Source organism: Eurosta solidaginis, chromosome 3 (assembly GCF_040869045.1).
Source record: "Eurosta solidaginis isolate ZX-2024a chromosome 3, ASM4086904v1, whole genome shotgun sequence".
In the NCBI taxonomy this organism is placed as follows: domain Eukaryota; kingdom Metazoa; phylum Arthropoda; class Insecta; order Diptera; family Tephritidae; genus Eurosta; species Eurosta solidaginis.
In genome coordinates this window covers 84,725,673-84,751,241 of record NC_090321.1, presented here as the reverse complement: position 1 = coordinate 84,751,241, position 25,569 = coordinate 84,725,673, and the positions used below count along the sequence as shown (strand labels likewise).

At 39.8% G+C, this 25,569-nt stretch overlaps 1 protein-coding gene across 2 annotated transcripts in view; it reads right to left on the bottom strand.

The window, feature by feature from the left end:
* The window catches only part of Naus (Nausicaa), an 83,569-nt gene extending 69,975 nt beyond the window's left edge, over positions 1 to 13,594 (bottom strand). For both annotated transcript variants that reach the window (XR_010950790.1, XM_067772610.1), the window contains exon 1: positions 12,491 to 13,594. Coding sequence is in view for 1 of the 2 variants with exons in the window: in XM_067772610.1 (XP_067628711.1) it covers positions 12,491 to 13,304 (814 nt within the window). In the remaining variant the exon portion in view is untranslated. The remainder of the gene's footprint in view (positions 1 to 12,490) is intronic.
* Positions 13,595 to 25,569: the final 11,975 nt, after the last annotated feature.

The following is a 25,569-nucleotide window of genomic DNA, read 5'->3' as shown; positions in this document are numbered from 1 at the left end:
TTTTTCACTCCGCTTTTGTGATCATTTCAGCGCTTCCAATATTGTGTTCACCCAGTCTGGCCTTTCTACCTCAGCACGGCGTGCTTTGAACGCTGGCTTACACAGAAGCGATGCTGTTTCCTGAATCAAAGCATGTGATACCGTTTCTGTTAATGTAGGTTTTGGGTTTGCGTATGCCGCTCGCTTCGTTTCCACGTCCAGTATTCCGTTAATAAAGCTCTGGATTTTTACCCTTTCGGTGTATTCCACCGGTGCGTCCGCATTCGCTAAATGTGCCAGTCTTTCAACATCCAACGCAAACTCTTGCAATGTTTCCCCAGGCCTCTGGAAGCGGTTCAGTAACTCCATTTGGTATATCTGGCTCCTATGCTCGGTTCCGTATCGTCTCTCTAGAGCGCCGATCAATGCTTCATAATTGTTTCGTTCTCCCTCTGGAATGGTCTGTAAGATTTCCGCTGCAGGTCCTTTCAATGCGACGAACATCGCAGCAACCTTATCTTCAGTATTCCAGTTGTTAACTGCTGACGTCTTCAGAGATTGAAGCTTAAATAGCTGGAAAGGAACAGAGCTGTCAAAAGATGGAGTTTTTACCTTCGTATAGCTTGCTGAAACAGCTGGGCGATTTAATTGCAACTCCTGTATACGACCTCTCAAAGCATCCATCTCGGCTTCGATTTTTTCCTCAAACTGCGTTATTTTTACGAGTTTTGATGATATACGCGGCTCCTGCGCTTCGAGTTGTACTGTTATGCGTGCCTCTTGTTCTTTCAGTTGTGTTTCCATCTTCGATGTAATCTGTGTCGACATTTCTGAGATACGCGTTTTTTGTGCTTCCATCTTGGATGTTATACGGTTCTCCTGGGATTCTAGTTGTGCTTCCATCTTGGATGTTATACGTCTCTCCTGTGATCCCATTGATATGCCATTGTCGATGTTTGAGCAGATATTGCAGCCAAAATCATGTTCAAGTCTGTACTCGTAACTGTCTGCGATGTTTCGTTTTTCCCTTCAATTTTTGTTGTTGTCTCGTCCCCATCAGGATGAAAGACAACATCGTCCACATTAATTCCTTCCGATTCCATAGCGACTCGTAGTCGTGCCTGAAGTTCGAGTCTATTGCTGGTTGTATTCCATCCACGGCTCTCCCACTCCTTCTTCAGTTGCTGGATCCTCAATTGACTCAACTTTGCCTTGTCCAAGTTGTATTCGCAATCTTCGGAATTTGTTCAAAAATTCCTCTTCTGACACCAATTGTAACGGATTTAGGGAAATTCCGCTTATTTGCAACCTTCTACTAACGTTCGAATCACTAAACTGTTGAATAAATAACTCCAATATTCAATAATGCAAAATGGTGTTTATTAGAATACTTCACAATAACACTTATACTTCGCAACCAATAACGTGCTTAAATCAAACTGAATTGCTCATGCCTCAGCTTGTGCTGCTTTTATACTCGTCGGTTTCCTCGTTCGCATACTTCTAGACGTTTCTTCTTCTAGAATTTACTACTTAGTTACCAGCTATAAACTACAGATGCACGTTTATAGCTTCTCATATACGCGTGTATAAGGGAGTGATACTCCCACCGATGATTGCATACTTTTGTGAGTATCTCAGATATATCCATGTGTTTGTGCATATCTCTCCGCTTCTTGTATATACATATGTGTAGACATAATGATTTACTTGTTTATGTAGATACAAGTGACTGCTTAGTATCGGCTTAGAGATGATAGTATGCCTTAGTGTGGCTAATATTCGTCACAATATGTATTCGTAAAAAAACGTTTGCAATGTTGTGATAAATTAGGCGGATTTAAATTTAATCCCTTGTAATTTATACAGAGTCGTCCATGCATTAAAATTACTTTACCCACGTGTTCCTGCAGCCAAGACGAACAAAAATATGGCATAAATTTGTTTGCGTTTCATACAATTATTTCGATAAATCGGTGTTCAAAGCTTTTATGCCAGACGATTGTCACTCATTGTATCTCGGTGCTTGTTGTTGGTGTACTTTTTATCGTAGAGAGGTCAGGTATCACACGTTGCAAAAATGCGGACGCCCACTTTATATTTTAAGCTAAAGATATTTGCAATGACTTGCGAAAATTGTAAAAAATTTATGTTTTTGAGCATTTTTTGAAATATTTACCAAAAGATTGATTTTCTCCGAAAGTTATGTACGCTTACTATCTTTCTCGCACCAGAATCGAATAGTTCGGCAAATTTTACTTGGGGAAAATATTTTTGAGAACCATTCTAATGGTGTTTTCTTTTCTACACGGAAGTGTCGCCTTCACGCCAAACTTTCAAAAAGTTGTGTTCTGTTGTAAAATCAGCTTAGCCATTGAGAGGGCATCATTATCTTTTCTCAACAACCTACCTCTAAAAATGTCCAAAAATGCAACATTACTTTCCCTCGCTGCTATTGACGGTGACGAAAACAGCCCTGTCAATTAGCTGATGAATCAAACGAAGCTGAAGCGAATGCTATGAATCACACGAAGCTGAAGCGAATGCTATATATGTACGTATATGTCGCATCATGCCTCACTCAAAAACAATGTCCGATCACAGTTGACAGCGAACAAGCACACGAGCTGCATTTTTTGTAAAAATGGTTACAATTGTTGTTCTTTTCAAGTCATGCAGGGTGGCACTGAACATTTTAAGTGGCTATAATTTCACAGGGCGAAGTGAGAATCTTAAAAATGTTTGCCGCTGAAAGTGGCGACATTTTGGTGTAGAAAGAAATCACCATAAGAGTTTAATATCTACTAATCGATCAAATTAACAAAGATTCGACAAGGAGAAATATGCATGTGGTACATGAATGGCGTATGCGTGACTTTTTTGTATCAACACTTTATATAAAATTGAACTTCGATTTGGAAAATCGAATAAACGTTGAGTTGCGATAATTCGATTAATCTAATGAAATAAAATATTCGAATAATGAAATTCGATTTATAATCGCACAAAAATCTTAGATCAAATAATCGAATAGAGTTATTCGAATATTTTTAAGAGCATTACGGCCATGGTTATTTGGACGGCTGCGGCTAACTTTTCTCCGCCCCTGATTTTACCATGCGCTCTGCTGCCACTACCGTTGATATGACACTTCTCGAGGCCCCGGCGTCGATTATGGCTTCTGCTGGTTTTCCGCAAATTTGGCGTAGCGCGTAGAGACGGCCACGCTGTCAGTCGTTGGCCTTCGTAGTCTTCAGCGAGGGTGAGGAGTTCACCTAAACTGTCGAAATCTCACCGGGGGATATAAAGTAAGTAATCCGGATGGCTGTTTTGAAATATTCTTTAAAGCAGTTGCTCCGCTTGCAAAAACTTTTTTTCTAAATTTTCGATGTTGCTTTCGTGGATTCTGCCAGACATCAGCGCACTACCCACTGGTGAAAATCGCATTATTCTAGGCGATTTCAATGCTGAAAGCTATTAATACAGTCAACTACGGCACGTTACTGCAAGACTTGGAAGGGTACTCCCTTCTTCCAAGTCTCAAAAGGTACACCGCAAATTATATGTCTGGTAGGCAAGCGTCGGTGCAATTCAGGAACGTAACATCTAAACAAGGAGTACCACAGGGTTGTGTTCTATCTCAGCTTTTGTTAAACCTCTACATATCGAAGCTCCCTTCGCTACTAGAAGGAGTCCCCATTGTATCCTACGCCGATGACTGCACGATAATGGCCACAGGTCCCGGCCCATCCATTGATGAGCTTTGTAATAAAATAAACAGCTATCTCCCTGATCTCTCCAGTTTTTTTGTCTCGAAACCTCGACATTTTAGCTGACGAAATCATCGGAGAACTTATTTACAACATGGACACGGGAAATGTCGACCATATTGTACATCCACTGTCTCACACCCAAAAATACTGGGTGTGACGTTCAACCAGGATCTACATTTTGGCGAGCATGCAACCGCAATTGTACCTAAAATCCAGAGCCGTAAAAAAATCCTCAAATCTTTTGCCGGCAGCACTCGGGGTGAAGACAAAGAGGCGCTCATTACCCCTTACAAAGCAATTGGCCGGAGGCGAGAGTTCTCCCCATTAGAGAGAGAAATGAAATGCTGAACAGTTTCTGCTAAATACCCAGAATCCTGGACATTCCAACAGACATCTGATTGAACAAATCCCACCTACCAGGGGCAAGAATTACAAGAAAATACGGCACCTGAGGAGTCGGACCTCTATGCCAGGAATTTCACGGCGAACCCCGTTATTAAAGTTAAACACCTTGAACTAGCGGAAGAGGAAAGCACTCTCCCTAAGGAGACACGCTTCACTCAATTTCAACTTTGATATGTTTACTGTAACAGGTTAAACTCTTACCTATCCAGAATCAACCCGACATACATAAATACTGTATGTCTTGCATGTAATGTATCCCCACATGACGCAATTGCAAGTTTACCTGGACTACCGTTAGAGGACTACTACAACAGGTACTTAAATACTGTGACGAATATTAGTATCACTAAGCGATACTACCACAACAGCCGATACTAAGCAGTATGTACGTAAATAAATCAATCATCATCTACAAACATACATACAAGGCAACGGAGAGATACTCATAAACACATGTAATCATCAGCCGAAGTAGTACTCACATATACACACGCATGTGCCTATGCGAGAGACTATAAACTACAAATGCACACGCATATGTCTATGCGAGAGGCTATAAGCTACAAATACACACGCCTATAGCTGATAACCAAGTCGAAGATTCTAGACGGGGAAACGTCTAGACATTTGGAGAAATATGCGGACAAGGCAACAGAGAGTATAAAAGCAGAGCCAGCTGAGGAGTCAGTAATCAGTTTGATTTAAACACGCAATTAGTTGTGAAGTAAGAGTTATTGTGAAGTACACTAAAAGGAGTCTAATAAAGACCATTTTGCATTATTGAATATTGGAGCTATTTATTCAATAGTTTAGCGATTCGAACGTTAGCAGAAAGTTTGGAATAAGGGGAATTTCACTAAATTCGTTACAATACATTAAAAGACTTAACATACAACAATAGGCTGAAAGGTCAAGCACAATTTATCTAAATAAAAGTCGCAGTGCATCGAGGCCTAATAATAATAATTGTGATTCCCCGCAATACCAATATGGCTGTGAAGCCGTTCGAAACGACACGAGGCTATAGAGAGGGTGACACCCTATGGGGCGATTTCTTTAATTTGATGCTAGATAAAATACAACGGATATGCTGCCTAGCACATTTTACGCGAACTAAAGATGGTGATCCGGTCATGAAGGTATTCTTATTAGATCCTACCTACGGAAGCAGAGGAAGAGCGCGCCCAGCGGGTTAGGGGGCTAAGAATATACCCGCGGTAGGTATGTCTGTAGTAAGAGGCGACTAAAATACCAAATTGATTCAAGGGGTTGCCAGCGCAATATATAGCTTCTCCAACCCACTGTCAACCTCACCTACCCGTGGCGAATCCTGTTTCATTGGCAGTCGAGGCTCTGGCGACCCCAAGTTTCTCATGGAATTAGGGGGTGGGGAGGGCGGTATGGCCTAAGAGGTTTAATGTGGTCATATAAATCGTGCCCAAGATGGTCGGGCTTTGTTACCGGAACGTACCGGATCTATATCCGGTAAAAGACCATCAACATCGATAACACTCGCGGCAGTATCTTTATCGTTAATACAACAACAACAACCAGAGCGCGCCCACTCTCCGCGAAAGGATTAGGTAGAAATAAATTTCCTCGGTGTTACCTATTACTGCCAGATCGCACAACGAAGTAGCGACTTCCTACGACAGCCGGTTCTATGTACCGGAGCGACTCGGGATTTTTTTCTCCGACCAAGGGCTGCCATTTTAGTGTAACTCCATTTAATTTATTGCGTCCCTCCCACAAAATGTCAACCTTGGAGCTGCTCCTTGCAGCTGGACTGCTCCATACCCCCGCTCCGGGAAGGCATTGAACCTAACCCCGGTCCCAGGCTGTGGTTCTGCTGCATATGTCGGAAAAGGATTTATCTCAAACGTGCAAAAGATGGTTGCATCGTTCGGGCTGTTCTGGGTTAGAACCCAACGTTCGTCGCCCTCGGAATTTCAATAAAACCTTTGTGGCTCCCTGCTGTTCACGTCCAAGGACGTCCCGCGGTTCGCTCTCAAACGTACGTCCGCCAGCTTCTAGCAGCGACGCTGCTCAGCAGGCCACATCAACTGTCCGATGTTGCTCGCGCTTCCACCTAACGCGGCCGCTACAACTCATCACTACAATATACGTAGCATAGACACTAGCAATGCCGAGCACCAGCTTGTATCCACGTCTCTCCCCTCCCTTTCCGACACACGTACTCGCGTAAGAAGGAGTCATCAACTCTTTGTCCCCCACACCGTGTGTTCCGTATGCCAGCTTAGAATATTTACTATCGCGGCATCGGTTCAATGCAGTTCTTGCCTTGGCCTATGTCACCTTCATAGATGCTCTGCGCTTGTTGTTGTTGTTGTATTAACGATGAAGACACTCCTCGAGAGCTCTGGAGAGTGTTATGTTGTTGTTGTTGTTGTAGCAATGCTCGCCCCACCTAATAGCCGCGACCGATCACAAATTGTCCTCAATATCCTCTAACGGGAGTCCAAGGAAACTTGCCGTTTCAACAGGGGTGGACCATAAGGAAAGGGGTGTTAGAGGCGTTGGTTCCACATTACAATTAAAGAGATGGTTGGTGTCATGTGGGGACACATTGCAAGCAGGGCATACATTTTGTATGTCGGGGTTGATTCTGGATAGGTAAGAGTTTAACCTGCTACAGTACCCAGAACGAAGTTGAGCGAGAGTGACACGCGTTTCCCTAGGGAGTATGCGTTCCTCTTCTGCGAGTTCTGGATATTTTTCTTCAAGTACTGGATTCACCGGGCAATTCCCGACATAAAGGTCCGACGCCTGTCTATGGAGTTCACCAAGGACCTGCTTGTGTTTTTCCGCTTCATACGGCTGGGTACTCAGGTGCCGTATTTCCTCAAAATGCTTACGGAGATGACTCCTTAGGCCCCTAGGCGGTGCTGGTTCGTCAATCAGATGTCTGTTGGGATGCCCAGGTTTCTGGGTATTCAACAGAAACTGTTTGGTCAGCATCTCATTTCTCTCCCTGATGGGGAGTATTCTCGCCTCATTATGCAGATGGTGTTCTGGGGACATAAGAAGACAGCCCGTGGCGATTCTGAGAGCAGTATTTTGGCAGGCCTGTAGTTTCTTCCAGTGGGTGGTTTTTAGGCTTGGCGACCATATGGGTGACGCGTAGCACGTAATCGGCTGGCTAATTGCTTTGTATGTGGTCAAGAGCGTTTCTTTATCTTTTCCCCAGGTACTGCCAGCAAGGGATTTGAGGATTTTATTACGGCTCTGAATTCTTGGAACAATTGCGGTTGCGTGCGCACCAAAATGTAGATCCTGATCAAACGTCACACCCAAGATTTTGGGGTGTAGGACAGTCGGTAGCGTAGTGCCATCGACGTGGATGTTCAATATGGTCGACATTTGGGGCGTCCATGTTGTAAATAAGGTCGCGGAAGATTTAGTCGGTGACAATGCCAGGTTTCGCGAGGCGAAAAAACTGGAGAGATCAGGGAGATAGCCGTTTATTTTATTGCATAGCTCATCGATCTTTGGGCCTGGGCCTGTGGCCATTATTGTGCAGTCATCGGCGTAGGAAACGATTGTGACTCCTTCCGGTGGTGAAGGTAGCTTAGATATGTAGAAATTAAACAAAAGCGGGGATAGGACACCACCCTGTGGCACCCCTTGTTTAATTCTCCTTTGTTTTGATGTTTCGTTTCTGAATTGCACCGATGCCTGCCGACCACCCAGATAATTTGCGGTCCACCTTTTAAGACATGGGGGAAGGGTAGACCCTTCCAGGTCTTGCAGTAACGAGCCATGGTTGACCGTATCAAAAGCTTTTAATAGGTCTAACGCTACGAGTACTGTTCTATGGTGGGGATATTGATTCAAACCGCAATTTATCTGGGTGCTAATGACATTTAGCGCGGAGGTAGTGCTATGGAGTTTTCTGAAGCCATGCTGATGAGGGGCTAGCTGAAAATGTGCTTGGAAATAAGGGAGCAAAATGGCTTCAAGCGTCTTTGCCACTGGCGATAGGAGAGATATCGGACGATATGACTCACCTACGTTAGCTGGTTTTCCAGGCTTTAGTAGCGGGACCACCTTGGCCATTTTCCATTTCTCGGGTATGACAAAGGTGGAAAGAGACAGGTTGAAGACATGCGCTAAATATTTGAAACCCTCTTTCCCTAGGTTTTTAAGCATCGGCATGGCTATGCCGTCTGGGCCCACTGCTTTGGATGGTTTAGCGCGACCAATGGCGTCCTCAACCTCTCTAGCGGTGATGGTAATTGGTGACGCGCTGAGTTTGTGTTTATGTGCGTGTCTATTGGCTCTCCGTCTATCTTTGTCGACCGTAGGATGCATTATATATTGTCGGCAGAAAGCGCTCGCGCATTTTTTCGCATCCGACCGCCAAAGGCGATGGAAACTTTGTCTTTGTGCTTAGTCGGATTCGATAGGGACTTTACGGTGGACCAAAGTTTACCTACACCGGTAGAGAGGTTACAACCTCTTAGGTGCTCTTCCCATTTCGCCCGCTTGTGTTCGTCCACAAGCAATCTGATGCGTTGGTTTATATCCCTTATTTGGGGGTCGCCTGGATCAAGCTGTCTTATAAGGTCGCGTTCCCTCGCTAAGCTCGCGGCCTCCGCCGGGAAGTGGGGCCGGATTTCGGGAATTCTCCCGGCGGGAATGAAATGTGCCGAGGCGGATTCAATGACCTTACGGAAGGCACGCTCCCCTTGGCGGGCATCAGTCGGGATAGGGAGGGCAGCAAAGCTGCTGTCTGTTGCAGATTTATATTCTTCCCACTTTCCTTTTTTGAAGTTTATGAAAGTGCTGGAGAGTGTTATCGATGTTGATGGTCCTTTGCCGGATATAGATCCGGTATGTTCCTGTAACAAAGCACCATTAAGGTATTAGCCCGACCATCTCGGGAACGATTTATATGACCACATTAAACCTACTAGGCCATCCCGCCCTCCCCATCCCTGATTCCATGAGGAACTTGGGGTCGCCAGAGCCTCGGCTGTTAATGAAATATGATTCGCAACGGGTAGGTGAGGTTGACAATTGGGTTGGAGAAGCAATATGTGGCGCTGCCAACCCCTTGAGAGGGTTGCGCTACACAATCCCTTGAATCAATTTGGTATTTAAGTCGCCTCTTACGACAGCTATACATACCGCGGGTATATTCTAACCCGTTGGGGTATGCTCTGGACTTCGAAACATTAGTACCAAACGAATGGCATTTGGTTTTTTTAATTACTCGCATATGGAGGTGCCAACTTCACACACGATTTTTTTTTCTTTTAAATAACTTTTTAGCCAAAGGTGGAAAAACAAAAATTTTTCCTGGAAAACATGGACAAACGATGGGCAAACGACGGACATATAATTTAGCACAATAAACTGAAAAAAAGTTTTTGGGGTTTTTCGAAAAAAAAAAATATGTATTTTTATTATAACTTTTTAACAAAAGGTGGACAAACGAAAATTTATCCTGGACAAACGTGGTCAAACGATGGACAAACGAATGACATTTGGTTTTTTTAATTTTTGTTATAACTTTTTAACAAAAGGTGGACAAACGAAAATTTATCCCGGAAAAACGTGGACAAACGAATGGCATTTGGTTTTTTTTTAATTACTCGCAAATGGAGGTGCCAACTTCACACACGATTTTTTTTTTTAATAACTTTTTAACAAAAGGTGGAGAAACGAAAATTTATCCTGGACAAACGTGGACAAACGATGGACAAACGAATGGCATTTGGTTTTTTTTAATTACTCGCAAATGGAGGCGCCAACTTCACACACGATCTTTTTTTTTTTTGTGAAACAAAAGGTGGACAAACGAAAATTTTTCCTGGACAAAATATTTTTGTTATAACTTTTTAACAAAATGTGGACAAACGAAAATTTATCCTGGACAAACGTGGACAAACGATGGACAAACGAATGGCATCTGGTTTTTTTCATTATTCGCAAATGGAGGTGCCAACTTCACACACGATAACACTCCCAAAGCCTTCGGGGAGCAACCTTATCGCTACACCAACAACAACAACAACGATGGACAAACGAATGGCATTTGGTTTTTTTAATTACTCGCAAATGGAGGTGCCAACTTCACACACGATTTTTTTTTTTTGAAACAACTTTTTAACAAAAGGTGGACAAACGAAAATTTTTTTTGGACAAACATGGACAAACGATGGGCAAACGACGGACATATGATTTAGCACAATAAAGCGAAAAAAAAAATGTTTGGCGTTTTTCGAAAAGAAACAAAATATTTTGTTATAACTTTTTAACAAAAGGTGGACAAACGTGGACGAACGATGGACAAACGAATGGCATTTGGTTTTTTTAATTATTCGCAAATGGAGGTGCCAACTTCACACACGATTTTTTCTGGACAAACATGGACAAACGATGGGCAAACGACGGACATACGATTTAGCACAATGAAGCGAAAAAAAAAATTGGAGTTTTTCGAAAAAAAAAAATTTTTTTTTTGTTATAACTTTTTAACAAAAGGTGGACAAACGAAAATTTATCCTGGAAAAACGTGGACAAACGATGGACAAACGAATGGCATTTGGTTTTTTTAATTACTCGCAAATGGAGGTGCCAACTTCACACACGATTTTTTTTTTTTAAATAACTTTTTAACAAAAGGTGGACAAACATGGCCAACGATGGGCAAACGACGGACATACGATTTAGCACAATAAAGCGTAAAAAAATGTTTGGCGTTTTTCGAAAAGAAAAAAAAATATTTTGTTATAACTTTTTAACCCAGCGGGTTAGGGGGGTCAGAATATACCCGCGGTAGGTATGCCTGTCGTAAGAGGCGACTAAAATACCAGATTTAAGGGGCTGTGTAGCGCAACCCTGCAGGTTGCCAGCGCAACATATAGCTTCTCAAAACCCAATTGTCAACCTCACCTATCCGCGGCGAATCCTGTTTCACTAACAGACGAGGCTCTGGCGACCCTAAGCTCCTTATGGAACTTGGGGTTGGGGAGGGAGGGGATGGGCTGAAGGTTTAATGTGGCCACATAAATCGTTCCCGAGATGGTCGGGCCAGCACCTTAATTGTGCTGTGGTACCGGAGCGTACCGGATCTGTATCCGGCAAAGGACCATCACATCGATAACACTCCCAAAGCCTTCGGGGAGCAACCTTATCGCTACAACAACAACAACAACAACGATGGACAAACGAATGACATTTGGTTTTTTTAATTACTCGCAAATGGAGGTGCCAACTTCACACACGATTTTTTTTTTTTGAAATAACTTTTTAACAAAAGGTGGACAAACGAAAAATTTTTTTGGACAAACATGGAAAAACGATGGGCAAACGACGGACATACGATTTAGCACAATAAAGCGAAAAAAAAATGTTTGGCGTTTTTCGAAAAGAAACAAAATATTTTGTTATAACTTTTTAACAAAAGGTGGACAAACGAAAATTTTACCTGGACAAACGTGGCCAAACGATGGACAAACGAATGGCATAGGGTTTTTTTAATTACTCGCAAATGGAGGTGCCAACTTCACACACGATTTGTTTTTTTTTTTAAATAACTTTTTAACGAAGGGTGGACAAACGAAAAGTTTTCCTGGACAAACATAGAAAAACCTTGGGCAAACGACGGACATATAATTTAGCACAATAAAGCGAAAAAAAAAAAATTTTGGAGTTTTTCGAAAAAAAAATATTTTTGTTGTAACTTTTTAACAAAAGGTGGACAAACGAAAATTTATTCTGGACAAACGTGAACAAACGAATGGCATTTATTTTTTTAATTACGCGCCAACTTCACACACGATTTTTTTTTTTTTTAAATAACTTTTTAACAAAAGGTGGACAAACGAAAATTTTTCCTGTACAAACATGGACAAACGATGAGCAAACGACGGGCATACGATTTAGCACAATAAAGGGGAAAAAAATGTTTGGGGTTTTTCGAAAAAAAAAATTATTTTTGTTATAACTTTTTAACAAAAGGAGGACAAACGAAAATTTTTCCTGTACAAACATGGACAAACGATGAGCAAACGACGGACATATGATTTAGCACAATAAAGCGAAAAAAAAATTTTGGGGTTTTCGAATAAAAGATATTTTTGTTATAACTTTTTAACAAAAGGTGGACAAACGAAAATTTTTCATTAGTTTGCAAACGGTGGACAAACGAATGAGATATGGTTTTTTAATTACTCGCACATGTAGGTGCCAACTTCACAGAGCTGGGCGAAGCAAGTAGAGAAGCTACTTCTTTAATTGTTGACAGTGCCAGCAAAGGAAAAGTATAATCTTCGTCGATATATTTACTTTTTACCGCTACTTACCTTCTTCGATATATTTCATTAGTATTTTTTTGCGCTCAGCTATAAGTAATAAAACTATTTGCTTTTGACGATTGCGCTCATAATCCAAAGTTTCTTGTAGCTTTTTCAATTCCTTTTCCATCTTTTTCAGCTGTGCCCGTTCTTCTTCTAGCTCTTGACGTAACTTTGTTCTTTCCAATTCTAAACCATAAGTAATATCGTCCCCCTGCGCGGTGTCGTGTTCGTGCTTACGTTTCTCTTCTTCTAGTTCTTGTAACATTCGTTGATTGTTTTCCAAAGATTCTGTGAGTATATTCACCATGCGCAAATGTGTAGCCCGTTGTTTGCTAACCATTTGATATTGTTGTTCCATTTGTTGTTCAATTATTTGGCGTACTTCCATTTCAGCTTGCGCTGCTTGTGTTGAGGATTCTCGAGATATCATATTACCGGCAAGTGCTATTTTATCACGAAAAATCGCTGCATAAGGATCATTTGGTTGCACTCGCTTTGTACGAAGTTGACTTATATATTGCTTAACCCGTTCGTTTCGAAGTGCAGCGATTACAACATCACGTGCCTGGAGCTCACCTTCTAAGAAGTATAGCATCTTCACAAGTTCACTATGTGGTATATCTGTTCTTCCAGACGATTGGCTTGGTTTTTGTCCAATTCCTGGCTTCATTGTTTGGAACTCGCGTGTGGCGTTTATAGTAGCACTATTGCTGCTACATGCACCACTTCCACCCGCTAGACCATTATCAATAAGTTTATCGACAAAACGTGCTGTTCCGCTATTTTCGGATGCAAATGGATCGATCGAATTCTGTTCCATTTTACAGTGCAACTTCTTTATATTCCAATATTATAAATAAGAGTTCTTTATTTTCTTAGAAGTGCTACACATGCCACTTCTTTCATATATGTACAAATGTAAGGCTAGGCCACTTATTTCATACCTACACCTGCTCTATAATTAGGATTTTGCTATGGTAGCCTCTCAAGGGTTAACTAAAAGTCCATTATACAATATCGATGTTTTATTAATTGAAGCTACGCCAAATTAAAAACACTTTGATTTTGAAAATTTCTCATACAATTTTTCAACTTTTTCAATATTCTTTGTTGTCATTTTTATATCCTTATGTACCCAATGAAGTTGTAAAATGTCAAATGATGCCGACTGGTGCAGGGTTGCAATGAATTCAGAACATAAGGCACGGTTTACATTAGATGCTTTAGTAGTCTTATTTAGAAGTCACAGCGCTAAGATGCACCGTTATTCCAAAATAAATATACAGAACTTCTGCGCAGAAATGTTTTTAACATGCTGGTGCGTACTCATAGGTAAATTAAAGCGGGTTTCAAATTCAGGTGCTTTTTTAACATGTTGCTCATGGGGAATTATATCAAAAAGCTGCAACTATATTTGCAAATCATTCCACATGTGCAGATATTTTTAATTAGCGTCTTGGTATAGCGCCTTAAGGCTCGTTTTTCAGCAGTTTGTTAAGCCAAGTTCAAACTGAGTTTGCTAAAACTCTAGCCAAATTTTAGCTCATGTTAAAGAATAGAGCAAATTTTCAGTCGCAGTTTAAGGCCGGTTTTGAGGGTTTTTTATGGCAACATTGTTTTTTATGATCAAAATAATTTGTAGATAAGGCAAGAGCGCTAATTTGTTTACCCTAGAAACATGGTAAAAGAATTTTACGAGTTGACCTCCGACGTCGTTCTCAAATTATGAGAGATTTTGAGAAATTTATAAAAAAAATAAAGGCGGAGTTGAAAAAAAAATCTTATCCAATATTTTTCAGCACAGAATAAACATTCAAATGAATGTAGCCTTTGCAGAATTTTCTAGTACCAATCAATTATGAAAAATGTCGTACATGCACAAAACCCTCTCAAATATCACATGGTTGCATTTAATTAAAACCACTTCAAAATATCAACACAAAAATTTAATTATTGTCCGTGATGGCCAGTTTATTCGTTATTTAAATGGTAATCAAGCACAAAGAAGTTAACTGAAAAAGTATTTTTATTGAAATATTCATAAAAATTTAATAAAAAAAAAGCAAATGACACATATTTCAACATCCCTGTTTTAAAAATGGTCATCGTTTGAAATAAGTGTTGCCAATGTGCCACATAAAAGGTACTTGCATGAAAAAGTACTAACCTACATTTGAACGTCCTCAATTGGTGATTAAACAATTGAAAAAAAAGCAATTCAATAAAAAAAAAAAGCTCTTAAGTTCCTTCATATATCCTTCTTGGCGGTATATGGTCAAATACTGTATCTTTACTGGTTTTCGGGTTTGCAAATTGTAATAGCAATATAATATTTTTCTCTAATTCCTAAGAAAAATATTCTTCTAAACACAATAGTTTGTAATTACTGTCAATTAACTGAGGCTCTATAGGGAGTTGTAGCTCTTTTGATGGCAAAGAAAATTGACTTTGAATAGAAATATACTCAAGTAAGATAGAATTCAGCAATTTCAATCTTTTACCAATGCCGCGCGAATAGGGAGATGGACTAATGGCCCTTCTCAATCACTCGGGTTCTATATTTATATCCCGTCAAACAATGTCAAAACATCAGCTTTAAAAAAACTATAGTCCGATGGAGCCAGTCAATTAATAACCTCTGAAGCAGGGGCCGAAATTGTTATTCTTTTTATAATATAATTCCTTGCAAAACTATTAATTTTGGACTTTTAATATATTTGAATCAAGATAAAAATTCTTTTCGGATTTTTATTTTTTGAGTCCGATAGAACTAGTTAAACTCGGACTTTAAAAAATAAAAGTCCGGAAATAAAAGTTAAATCCGGACTTTTATTTTTTAAGGCCAAAATAAAAGTCCAGCTTGATAACAAAGAAACGGCTTATCCGAAGCAAACAATTTTTTTATTTCGAATAAGCCGCTTCTTTGTTATCAAGCCGGACTTTTATTTTGGCCTTAAAAAATAAAAGTCCGGATTTAACTTTTATTTCCGGACTTTTATTATTAAAAGTCCGACTTTAACTAGTTCTATCGGACTAAAAAAATAATAAATAATAGTTTAGAAAAACTAAAAAAACTCGCTTTTATATCTAATCGAACTAAAAAATAGAAAATTTTCAATTAAAAGGAGGTTATATAAGATAGTAGTAGATAGTAGTAGAAGATCAAACAATCATTTATAGTTAATCACCTCAAAATAAAATTATAATAAAATTTAAGTTATTAACAGAATAATTTAATTCAGATTAAAAAGCATTTAGCGATCAAGTCAAGTATTTTGGAGTCATTCTGGATAGGAAGCTATTATGTTGTATTTGATTTGATTTTTATGTTTTGTTTGACAACTGTCAATATTCTTATTAATTTGAAAGTATAGAGTGACCATATAGTGGAACGATACAAGAAGGCAGCAGCAGAGCTGTTCACCTGCAACCTTCTATCATTAATAAAGGAATGCGTTTTTCGCATTATGTGCAAGGTTTCAAATCTATGGCCATTTGGGGTGGTCATAAGTTCAATTGACCTTATGTCCGTTAACCTTATGTCACCCCACCATCACATTATTGCATTGTTATTGAGCCTTGATACGTGTGCAAAGTTTCAACCAAACTTATGGCCATTCAAAGTGGTAATAAGGCCAATTGACCTTATGCCCGTTGACCTTATGTCACCACACCATCACATTAATACATTGTCATCGAACCTTATACGTGTGCAAAGTTTCAGTCAAACTTATGGCAATTCAAAGTGGTAATAGGGCCAATTGACCTTACGGCCGTTGACCTTATGTCACCACACCGTCATATTAATGCATTGCCATCGAGCCTTGATACGTGTGCAAAGTTTCAGTCAAACTTATGGCCATTCAAAGTGGTAATAAGGCCAACTGACCTTATGGCCGTTGACCTTATGTCACCACACAATCACACTAATGCATTGTCATCGAGCCTTGATACGTTTTCAAAGTTTCAATCAAACCTATGGCCATTCGAAGAGGTAATAAGGCCAATTGACATTATGGCGGATGACCTTATGTCACCACACCATCACATTAAGGCATTGCCATCGGTCCTTGATACTTATGCAAAGTTTCAAATTAATCAGACTTCTAGAAACCGGTGAAAATTAAGCTCAAAGTTTCCGTTACACAGATACAGGTCGAGCTAATAAAAGCATGTTAAAAATACAGATTTTACTTTTATATGTGGACTTTTATGGAAAAAGTTCGAAAAATGATAAGGATGCATGATTCGACATGATATTGCTATAGGGATACCTGGGAACTCAAACATTTTCACCTAGGACAATTTTTTGACCAGGACTTTTTCGACTCCGAAAAAAAAATTATTCTTTTCCGTCCCTGCTCTGAAGAGCTTCTACCAATTTTTGTGTGATAGAAAACGGGGAAGGGTGACTGAGGTGAATAGAAAAAGCCTGAATCGCTGTAGGACGATGCCATGGAAATAGACATAATTTTATCGAAATTCTCGGAATTAGGCAGCTGCAACGAAATCGCCAATAGAGCTATGTACTTTGATGTATTTAAATTTAAATGGCTTAACTCAAGTATCTGTTTTTTTATATGATCGACAAAATATAACCACAATTTACTCTATTTGGTCAATGCACCATGTGTTCATTTACATAATCCATTTTACAACAATAGCAAAATAAGTAGAACATAATGCAACATTTTGACACATAGCAAGAAAACAATAGATTGTCTTTGCGAAGTTTCAGCAAATTTCGACTATATCTTCATTTTTGTAATACTTTACATATTGAAGAGCCCTATTTTTTTATATAAGCGAGTTATTCCCGAGATATACCTAAAAAGGAGACCAGTCAACCCACAAGAGCCTCAAGTGTTTTAATCTTACACGATTAATGAAAGAAAAATCAACCCAATTACGATGTGTCCAAAATCTGCTATGAAGTAATATTATTTTTATTGACCAGTTTTACGCCTTTTTTTCCCCCAACTCCTAAATTGATTTAACATATCTAGGGGCAATGAAAGTATAGAAAAAAAGTGTGCATTCATTTCAAGTTTACATTCAATAAAGATTGGGAATGGTTCCTACATTCACACTCTATATTGAATTATATTTTAATATTCAATAACACACACACTTTGGCTTTGAGTTGAAAGTATTTTAATGGAGATTTATAATACGCAACCAAAAAATCACAAAATTTAAAAGAATTCTGAGAGAATGCACACTCAATTGATTCAATCTTTTTACAGTTCTGCTGGTTGGTAGCATTAATGAGCCGTTATAAAAAAAAAAATAAAAAAAATATGTTTTATTTTTATATTTAAGAATTCATGAGCCCAACACCGGCTTATAATAATTGAATTTCAATTATTATGTTTTTTCTAAGAGAAACTGAAAAGAAAGAAACATTTACTGGCATATTGCGATGGACCCATTTCGAAAACCGCCAACGTAATCATCATCAGGCAATTTTGTAATGTTATGAAAGGTTTCACCGGGATTCGAACCGTGAATCACATGGTGAAACTGCAGTAGCCTTTAACCACTAGGCCATCCTGCTGGTATTTGTTTTCATGCTTAATTCAGTTTTTCTCATTTCTGCACTAACAACACATATGAGAGATTTTGTCTCTATATTGATTTGTGTGCCATGTAGATTTGTTTTTGTAAAGTTCTTCTTCGTTGCGAATGAGAAGCTTTGTAAACTCGGGCTCAGTTGTACATATTTATGTATGTTTGTTTATTGGTGTGTTCAGTTTGTACTTATATTTAAGAATTCATGAGCTTAACACCGGCTTATAATAATTGAACTTCAATAATTATGTTTTTTCTAAGAGAAACTGAAAGGAAAGAAGCATTTACTGTCATATTGCGATGGACCCATTTCGAAAATCGCCAACGTAATCATCATCAGGCAATTTTGTAACGTTATCAAAGGTTTCACCGGGATTCGAACCGTGAATCACATGGTGAAACTGCAGTAGCCTTTAACCAATAGGCCATCGTGCTGGTATTTGGTTATTTTGTTTTCATGAAAATGCTGTTGCATTTGAGTCCAATGAGAGAACACTACACTTGAGTTCAAGTTGGGAACTATCGTTTTCTCAATTTAAGTAATAGCAATTTTTCCTTTATATAAAGTTTTCTTTTTTGATTATCAAGTTCAGCCGCTATTTCAAAACAACGATTGAGATTTTAGAAGTATGCTTACTTTCAACATGAACTCTATTGTGCTCAAGCCCCAATGGCTTGATAGAATTTGCTATGCTTCATGGATATTTTTAAATTGTCCTTTGTTTATATCTTATTGTTTAATGAAGGTGCGCGCTGCAAGGAGCACACTGCATTTTATTTTGAGAAAAGTTCCAATGGTTGCGATCTACAAAAAAACGAATCCGTATACACACCAACATTAGATATGAAATGGCACGCTCCAATGTTTATGAGGCCCCCGATCCATCCGGGAAGTGAGTATCTACAAGGATGTTTAGAGTCTCAGCCGCCGATCCTGCCCATGTTCCATCGGCGCGCTTGGGAATGACTCTTGGCAAGAATCTTTCCCAGCCTTGCTGAGTCCTTCGTGGACTCAATCGACTCGTAGTGTTATCGCCAGGAGCTTGATTTTGCTGTCCATATGGCTTTCTTATACTCCCTCAGAGCCGTCCTGTACTCCTGAAAATCGTTCCTGAAGTGGCAGTCGTGGAAGACCCTCCTCAGCTTTTACCTCAGATCGCTGAGATTTTTGTTCCACTACGGTGGGAAGGTCTTTTTGCTCCTCGAAATTGGACAGGCAACTTTAAAGGCCACCTGAAAACTTTTCTCCAGAGACCGAACTCGCTCAGCAAGACTGTCTGTAGATTGTATAGGCGTCATACTTCTATCGAGTCTATCGCTGACTATCTTGTCAAATTGGCTCCAGGACGTCCGTTTAGGGTTTCTGTGCGGCTGATTTATTTCTTTTTCCCAGTCTATGTTGAAAAGGATCAACCGGTGATCCGACAGGGAACGTTTTTTCGACACCTCCCAGTTTCTTACCGTAAGCTCCCGGGAGTCAGATGTTAGTGTTATATCAAGGAATTCCTCCCACTCAGGGTAGTTCGCCGTACTCGAAAAGCTCCGCCAGGTTGAGCTCCCACAGGAGTTTGTTGGCGTCGCCAGAAGATCGTCTTCAGAGAGCGTTCCCAGAACGCTCCCTTTCTCCCCCTCCTTTTTATTATTTTTTATTTGCATTGGGCATACAGTTCCCACGAAATGGAATGGTTAGTCAGCCCCCGGCAGAGCCAGCATACCGGGGGTAAGGCACTTATACAACCGACCATGCCCGGCAGCGGAGGGGACCGTTCGCGATCAGCCTTTCAATATACACCCGCTGATCACACAGCCATCGGCACGGGTACCTCAACACCTTGGCTTGGGTGTTGTTGGTGCGGCAATCCTCACATCTCCTACAGCGACAAGTGATGCATTCTTCTGAACACGCCATCGACGCTGTAGGACATATGGGGTTTTCCTCTTAGTTCGTCTCGTGTTGGGACCACTCCGCAGAGGAGATTCCAACATGATACTTAAGCCCCTTCTCCACGACAAGGCGACCAACATTGAAGGGGCCAATTTATGTGGTTTAAATAAAAAAAAAAATAAATGTAAGGCGCAATAACCTCCGAAGAGATTTTAGGCCGAGTTTCTCTTCCAATTTGCGTCGTGCTCCTTTAAATTTTTCCTACAAATTGGCGGGACGGGTCTTACTTGTTTTATGCTGACTCCGAACGGCATCTGCACGGCAGATGAGTTTTCATTGAGAGCTTTTCATGGCAGAAATACACTCGGAGCGCTTGCCAAACACTGCCGAGGGGCGACCCCGCTTAGAAAAATTTTCTTCTAATTAAAAAACTTTATTTAAGAATTCGTGAGCTTCACACCGGCTTATAATAATTGAATTTCAATTATTATGTTTTTTCTAAGAGAAACTGAAAAGAAAGAAACATTTACTGGCATATTGCGATGGACCATTTCGAAAACCGCCAACGTAATCATCATCAGGCAATTTTGTAATGTTATCAAAGGTTTCAGTTTCTCTTAGAAAAAACATAATAATTGAAATTCAATTATTATAAGCCGGTGTTAAGCTCATGAATTCTTAAATATAAGTATAAACTGAACACACCATTAAACAAATATAAAAAACTTTATTTCTAAAATTTTGATGTTGCTTTGCCCGGGGTGTGAACCCACGACATACGGTGTGGTAGGCGGAGCACGCTACCATCGCACCGCGGTGGCCGCCATTTATGTGGTTTACATTATTAAATTTTCAGATATTGACCGAAAAATTGATCAAAGCGAACGGCTTTTAAATTTAAACTTCAGTTAAAGTAGATTGAAAAACTGCAGAATAAGTTTAAGCTTAGTTTTAGTGACAAACTAAGTTCAACTTCCATTAAAAAACCGGCCTAAGTCAAATTTTTAATGGTATATTTTCAACCCATTAAAAATGGAAGCCAATGATAAAAAATTATTTTGGTGATCCAAAAAAACTGTTTTGAATGAAAAATAAAATAAAATTATGTTTTATAGTAGGAAACTTGTATGGAAATGTCATTTTAAAATACATAATAGAATCCTGGTATTTTTTGTGAATAAGGATACTAGGGGGACTCATGAAAGCATATAAACTTATAAGGTGTAAAATTATATCCATTTACACACGCTGTTATATGAACGCACCTAGTAATACTCTTGATAAACTTTATTGTTTATCGGCTGTATTATTGCCGAACAACATTTTTTTGATTGTTATACAAATTAAAAAATGCCACGATTAAGTGAAAAATCAAAACTAAAACATCTTTACTAAGATATACTTGTAAATGACTTGCTAATGTTGGAGATTTCTGATGAAAATGCCTGCTGTAATGTCTGCAAGGTTGCATTCCTTTGAGTTTACCGCGTTTACACAATTGTGGTAGGCAGATGTCGCCGCTGTTTTTCATTTAACTCATACGGTGAAAGGCTAAGCAGCGACATCTATTTTTGAAAAAGTAGGTTTATTAAAGGCAGCGTTGCCAAACTAAAGACAAGTCATTAACAAATTGTCTGGCTCACAAATTGAACCAGACTTCTATCTGGATTTATCTGGCTAAAATCGTTGTTGTTGCATACAGCACCGGCTCACGCTCAACTCTCACGGGAATGCTCTGGATCATTGAGACTTGAGAAGCAGATGTGATATTTTCGCACACGTGAAATGAGATAGGCAGATGTCGCCGCTGTTTTTCATTAAACTCATACGGCGAAAGGCTAAGCAGCGACATCTATTTTTGAAAAAGTAGGTTGATTAAAGGCAGCGTTGCCAAACTAAAGACAAGTAATTAACAAATTATCTGCCTCACAAATTGAACCAGACTTCTATCTGGATTTATCTGGCTAAAATCGTTGTTGTTGCATTTACATGCAAAATTATTTATCTGGCTCAGGCTTTTGCCACCGGATGATGATGAATATTTGCCTTTCTGACATTCTGTTTTGTGCTTGTTCGTCATTGTTGGGGTTTCTTGTTACCAAACACTTTGCTTCTGCCAAAAGATAGTTCAAAACAAGTAAGGAAGGCTAAGTTCGGGTGTAACCGAACATTACATACTCAGTTGAGAGCTATGCAGACAAAATAAGGAAAATTACCATGTAGGAAAATGAACCTAGGGTAACCCTGGAATGTGGCTGTATGACATGTGTATCAAATGGAAGGTATTAAAGAGTATTTTAAGAGAGAGTTGGCCATAGTTCTATGGATGGACGCCATTTAGGGATATCGCCATAAAGGTGGACCAGGGCTGACTCTAGAATTTGTTTGTACGATATGGGTATCAAATGAAAGGTGTTACTGAGCATTTTAAGGGGGAGTGGGCCTTAGGTCTATCGGTGGACGCCTTTTCGAGATATCGCCATTAAGGTGGACCAGGGGTGACTCTAGAATGTGTTTGTACGATATGGGTATCAAATGAAAGGTGGTAATGAGTATTTTAAAAGAGAATGTGCTTTAGTTCTATAAGTGAACGCCTTTTCGAGAAATCGCCATAAAGGTGGACCAGGGGTGACTCTAGAATATGTTTGTACGATATGGGTATCAAATGAAAGCTGTTAATGAGTATTTTGAAAAGGAGTGATCCTTAGTTCCATAGGTGGCCGCCGTTTCGAGATATCGCCATAAAGGTGGACCAGGGGTGTCTCTAGAATGTGTTTGTACGATATGGGAATCAAATGAAAGGTGTTACTGAGCATTTTAAGAGGGAGTGGGCATTAGGTCTATAGGCGGACGCCTTTTCGAGATATCGCCATTAGGGTGGGCCAGGGGTGACTCTAGAATGTTTGTACGATATGGGTGTCAAACGAAAAGTGTTGCTGAGCATTTTAAGAGGGAGTGGGCATTAGGTCTATAGGTGGATGCCTTTTCGAAATGTCGCCATTAGGGTGGGCCAGGGGTGACTCTAGAATGTGTTTGTATGATATGGGTATCAAATGAAAGATGGTAATGAGTATTTTAAAAGGGAGTAATCCTTAGTTCTATAGGTGGACGCCTTTTCGAGATATGGCCATAAAGGTGGACCAAGGGTGACTCTAGAATGTTTGTACGATATGGGTATCAAACGAAAGGTGTTACTGAGCATTTTAAGAGGCAGTGGGCATGAGGTCTATAGGTGGACGCCTTTTCGAGATATCGTCATTAGGGTGGGCCAGGGGTGACTCTAGAATGTGTTTGTACGATATGGGTATCAAAGGAAAGGTGTTACTGAGCATTTTAAGAGGGAGTGGGCATTAGGTCTATAGGTGGACGCCTTTTCGAGATATCGCCATTAGGGTGGGCCAGGGGTGACTCTAGAATGTTTGTATGATATGGGTATCAAACGAAAGGTGTTACTGAGAATTTTAAGAGGGAGTGGGCATTAGGTCTATAGGTGGACGCCTTTTCGAGATATCGCCATTAGGGTGGGCCAGGGGTGACTCTAGAATGTGTTTGTACGATATGGGTATCAAATGAAAGGTGGTAATGAATATTTTAAAAGGGAGTAATCCTTAGTACTATAGGTGGACGCCTTTTCGAGATATCGCCATAAAGGTGGACCAAGGGTGACTCTAGAATGTTTGTACGATATGGGTATCAAACGAAAGGTGTTACTGAGCATTTTAAGAGGGAGTGGGCATTAGGTCTATAGGTGGACGCCTTTTCGAGATATCGCCATTAGGGTGGGCCAGGGTGACTCTAGAATGTGTTTGTACGATATGGGTATCAATCGAAAGGTGTTACTGAGCATTTTAAGAGGGAGTGGGCATTAGGTCTATAGGTGAACGCCTTTTCGCGATATCGCCATTAGGGTGGGCCAGGTGTGACTCTAGAATGTTTGTACGATATGGGTATCAAACGAAAGGTGTTACTGAGCATTTTAAGAGGGAGTGGGCATTAGGCCTATAGGTGGACGCCTTTTCGAGATATCGCCATTAGGGTGGGCCAGGGGTGACTCTAGAATGTTTGTACGATATGGGTATCAAACGAAAGGTGTTACTGAGCATTTTAAGAGGGAGTGGCCATTAGGTCTATAGGTGGACGCCTTTTCGAGATATCACCATTAGGGTGGGCCAGGGGTGTCTCTAGAATGTTTGTACGATATGGGTATCAAACGAAAGGTGTTACTGAGCATTTTAAGAGGGAGTGGGCATTAGGTCTATAGGTGGACGCCTTTTCGAGATATCGCCATTAGGGTGTGCTAGGGGTGACTCTAAAATGTGTTTGTACGATACGGATATCAAATTAAAGGTATTAATGAGGGTTTTAAAAGCGAGTGGCCCTTAGATGTATATGTGAAGGCGTTCTCGCGATATCGACCAAAATGTGGACCAGGTGATCCAGAAAATCATCTGCCGGGTACTGCTAATTTATTTATATATGCAATACCACTAACAGTATTCCTGCCAAGATTCCAAGGGCTGTTGATTTCGCCTTGTAGAACTTTTTCATTTTCTTCTACTTAATATGGTAGGTGTCACACCCATTTTACAAAGTTTTTTCCAAAGTTATATTTTGCGTCAATAAACCAATCCAGTTACCATGTTTCATCCCTTTTTTCGTATTTGGTATAGAATTATGGCATTTTTTTAAATTTTCGTAATTTTCGATATCGATAAAGTGGGCGTGGTTATGGTCGGATTTCGGCCATTTTTTATACCAAGATAAAGTGAGTTCAGATAAGTACATGGGCTAAGTTTAGTAAAGATACATCGGTTTTTGCTCAAGTTATTGTGTTAACGGCCGAGCGGAAGGACAGACGGTGGACTGTGTATAAAAACTGGTCGTGGCTTCCACCGATTTCGCCCATTTTCACAGAGAACAGTTACCGTCATAGAATATATGCCCCTACCAAATTTGAGAAGGATTGGTAAATTTTTGTTCGACTTATGGCATTAAAAGTATTCTAGACAAACTAAATGAAAATGGGCGGAGCCACGCCCATTTTGAAATTTTCTTTTAGTTTTGTATTTTGTTGCATCATATCATTACTGGAGTAGAATTTTGACTTAATTTACTTATATGCAGTAAAGATATTAAATTTTTTGTTAAAATTTGAATTTAAAAAAAATTTTTTTTAAAAAGTGGGCGTGTTCTTCATCCAATTTAGCTAATTTTTATTTAGCACATATATAGTAATAGTAGTAACGTTCCTGCCAAATTTCATCATGATATCTTCAACGACTGCCAAATTACAGCTTGCAAAACTTTTAAATTACCTTCTTCTAAAAGTGGGCGGTGCCACGCCCATTGTCCAAAATCTTACTAATTTTCTATTCTGCGTCATAACGTCAACCCATCTACCAAGTTTCATCGCTTTTACCTCCTTTGGCAATGAATTATCGCATTTTTTCGGTTTTTCGAAATTTTCGATATCGAAAAAGTGGGCGTGGTTATAGTCCGATATCGTTCATTTTAAATAGCGATCTGAGATGAGTGCCCAGGAATCTACATACCAAATTTCATCAAGATACCTCAAAAGTTACTCAAGTTATCGTGTTAACGGACGGACGGACGGACATGGCTCAATCAA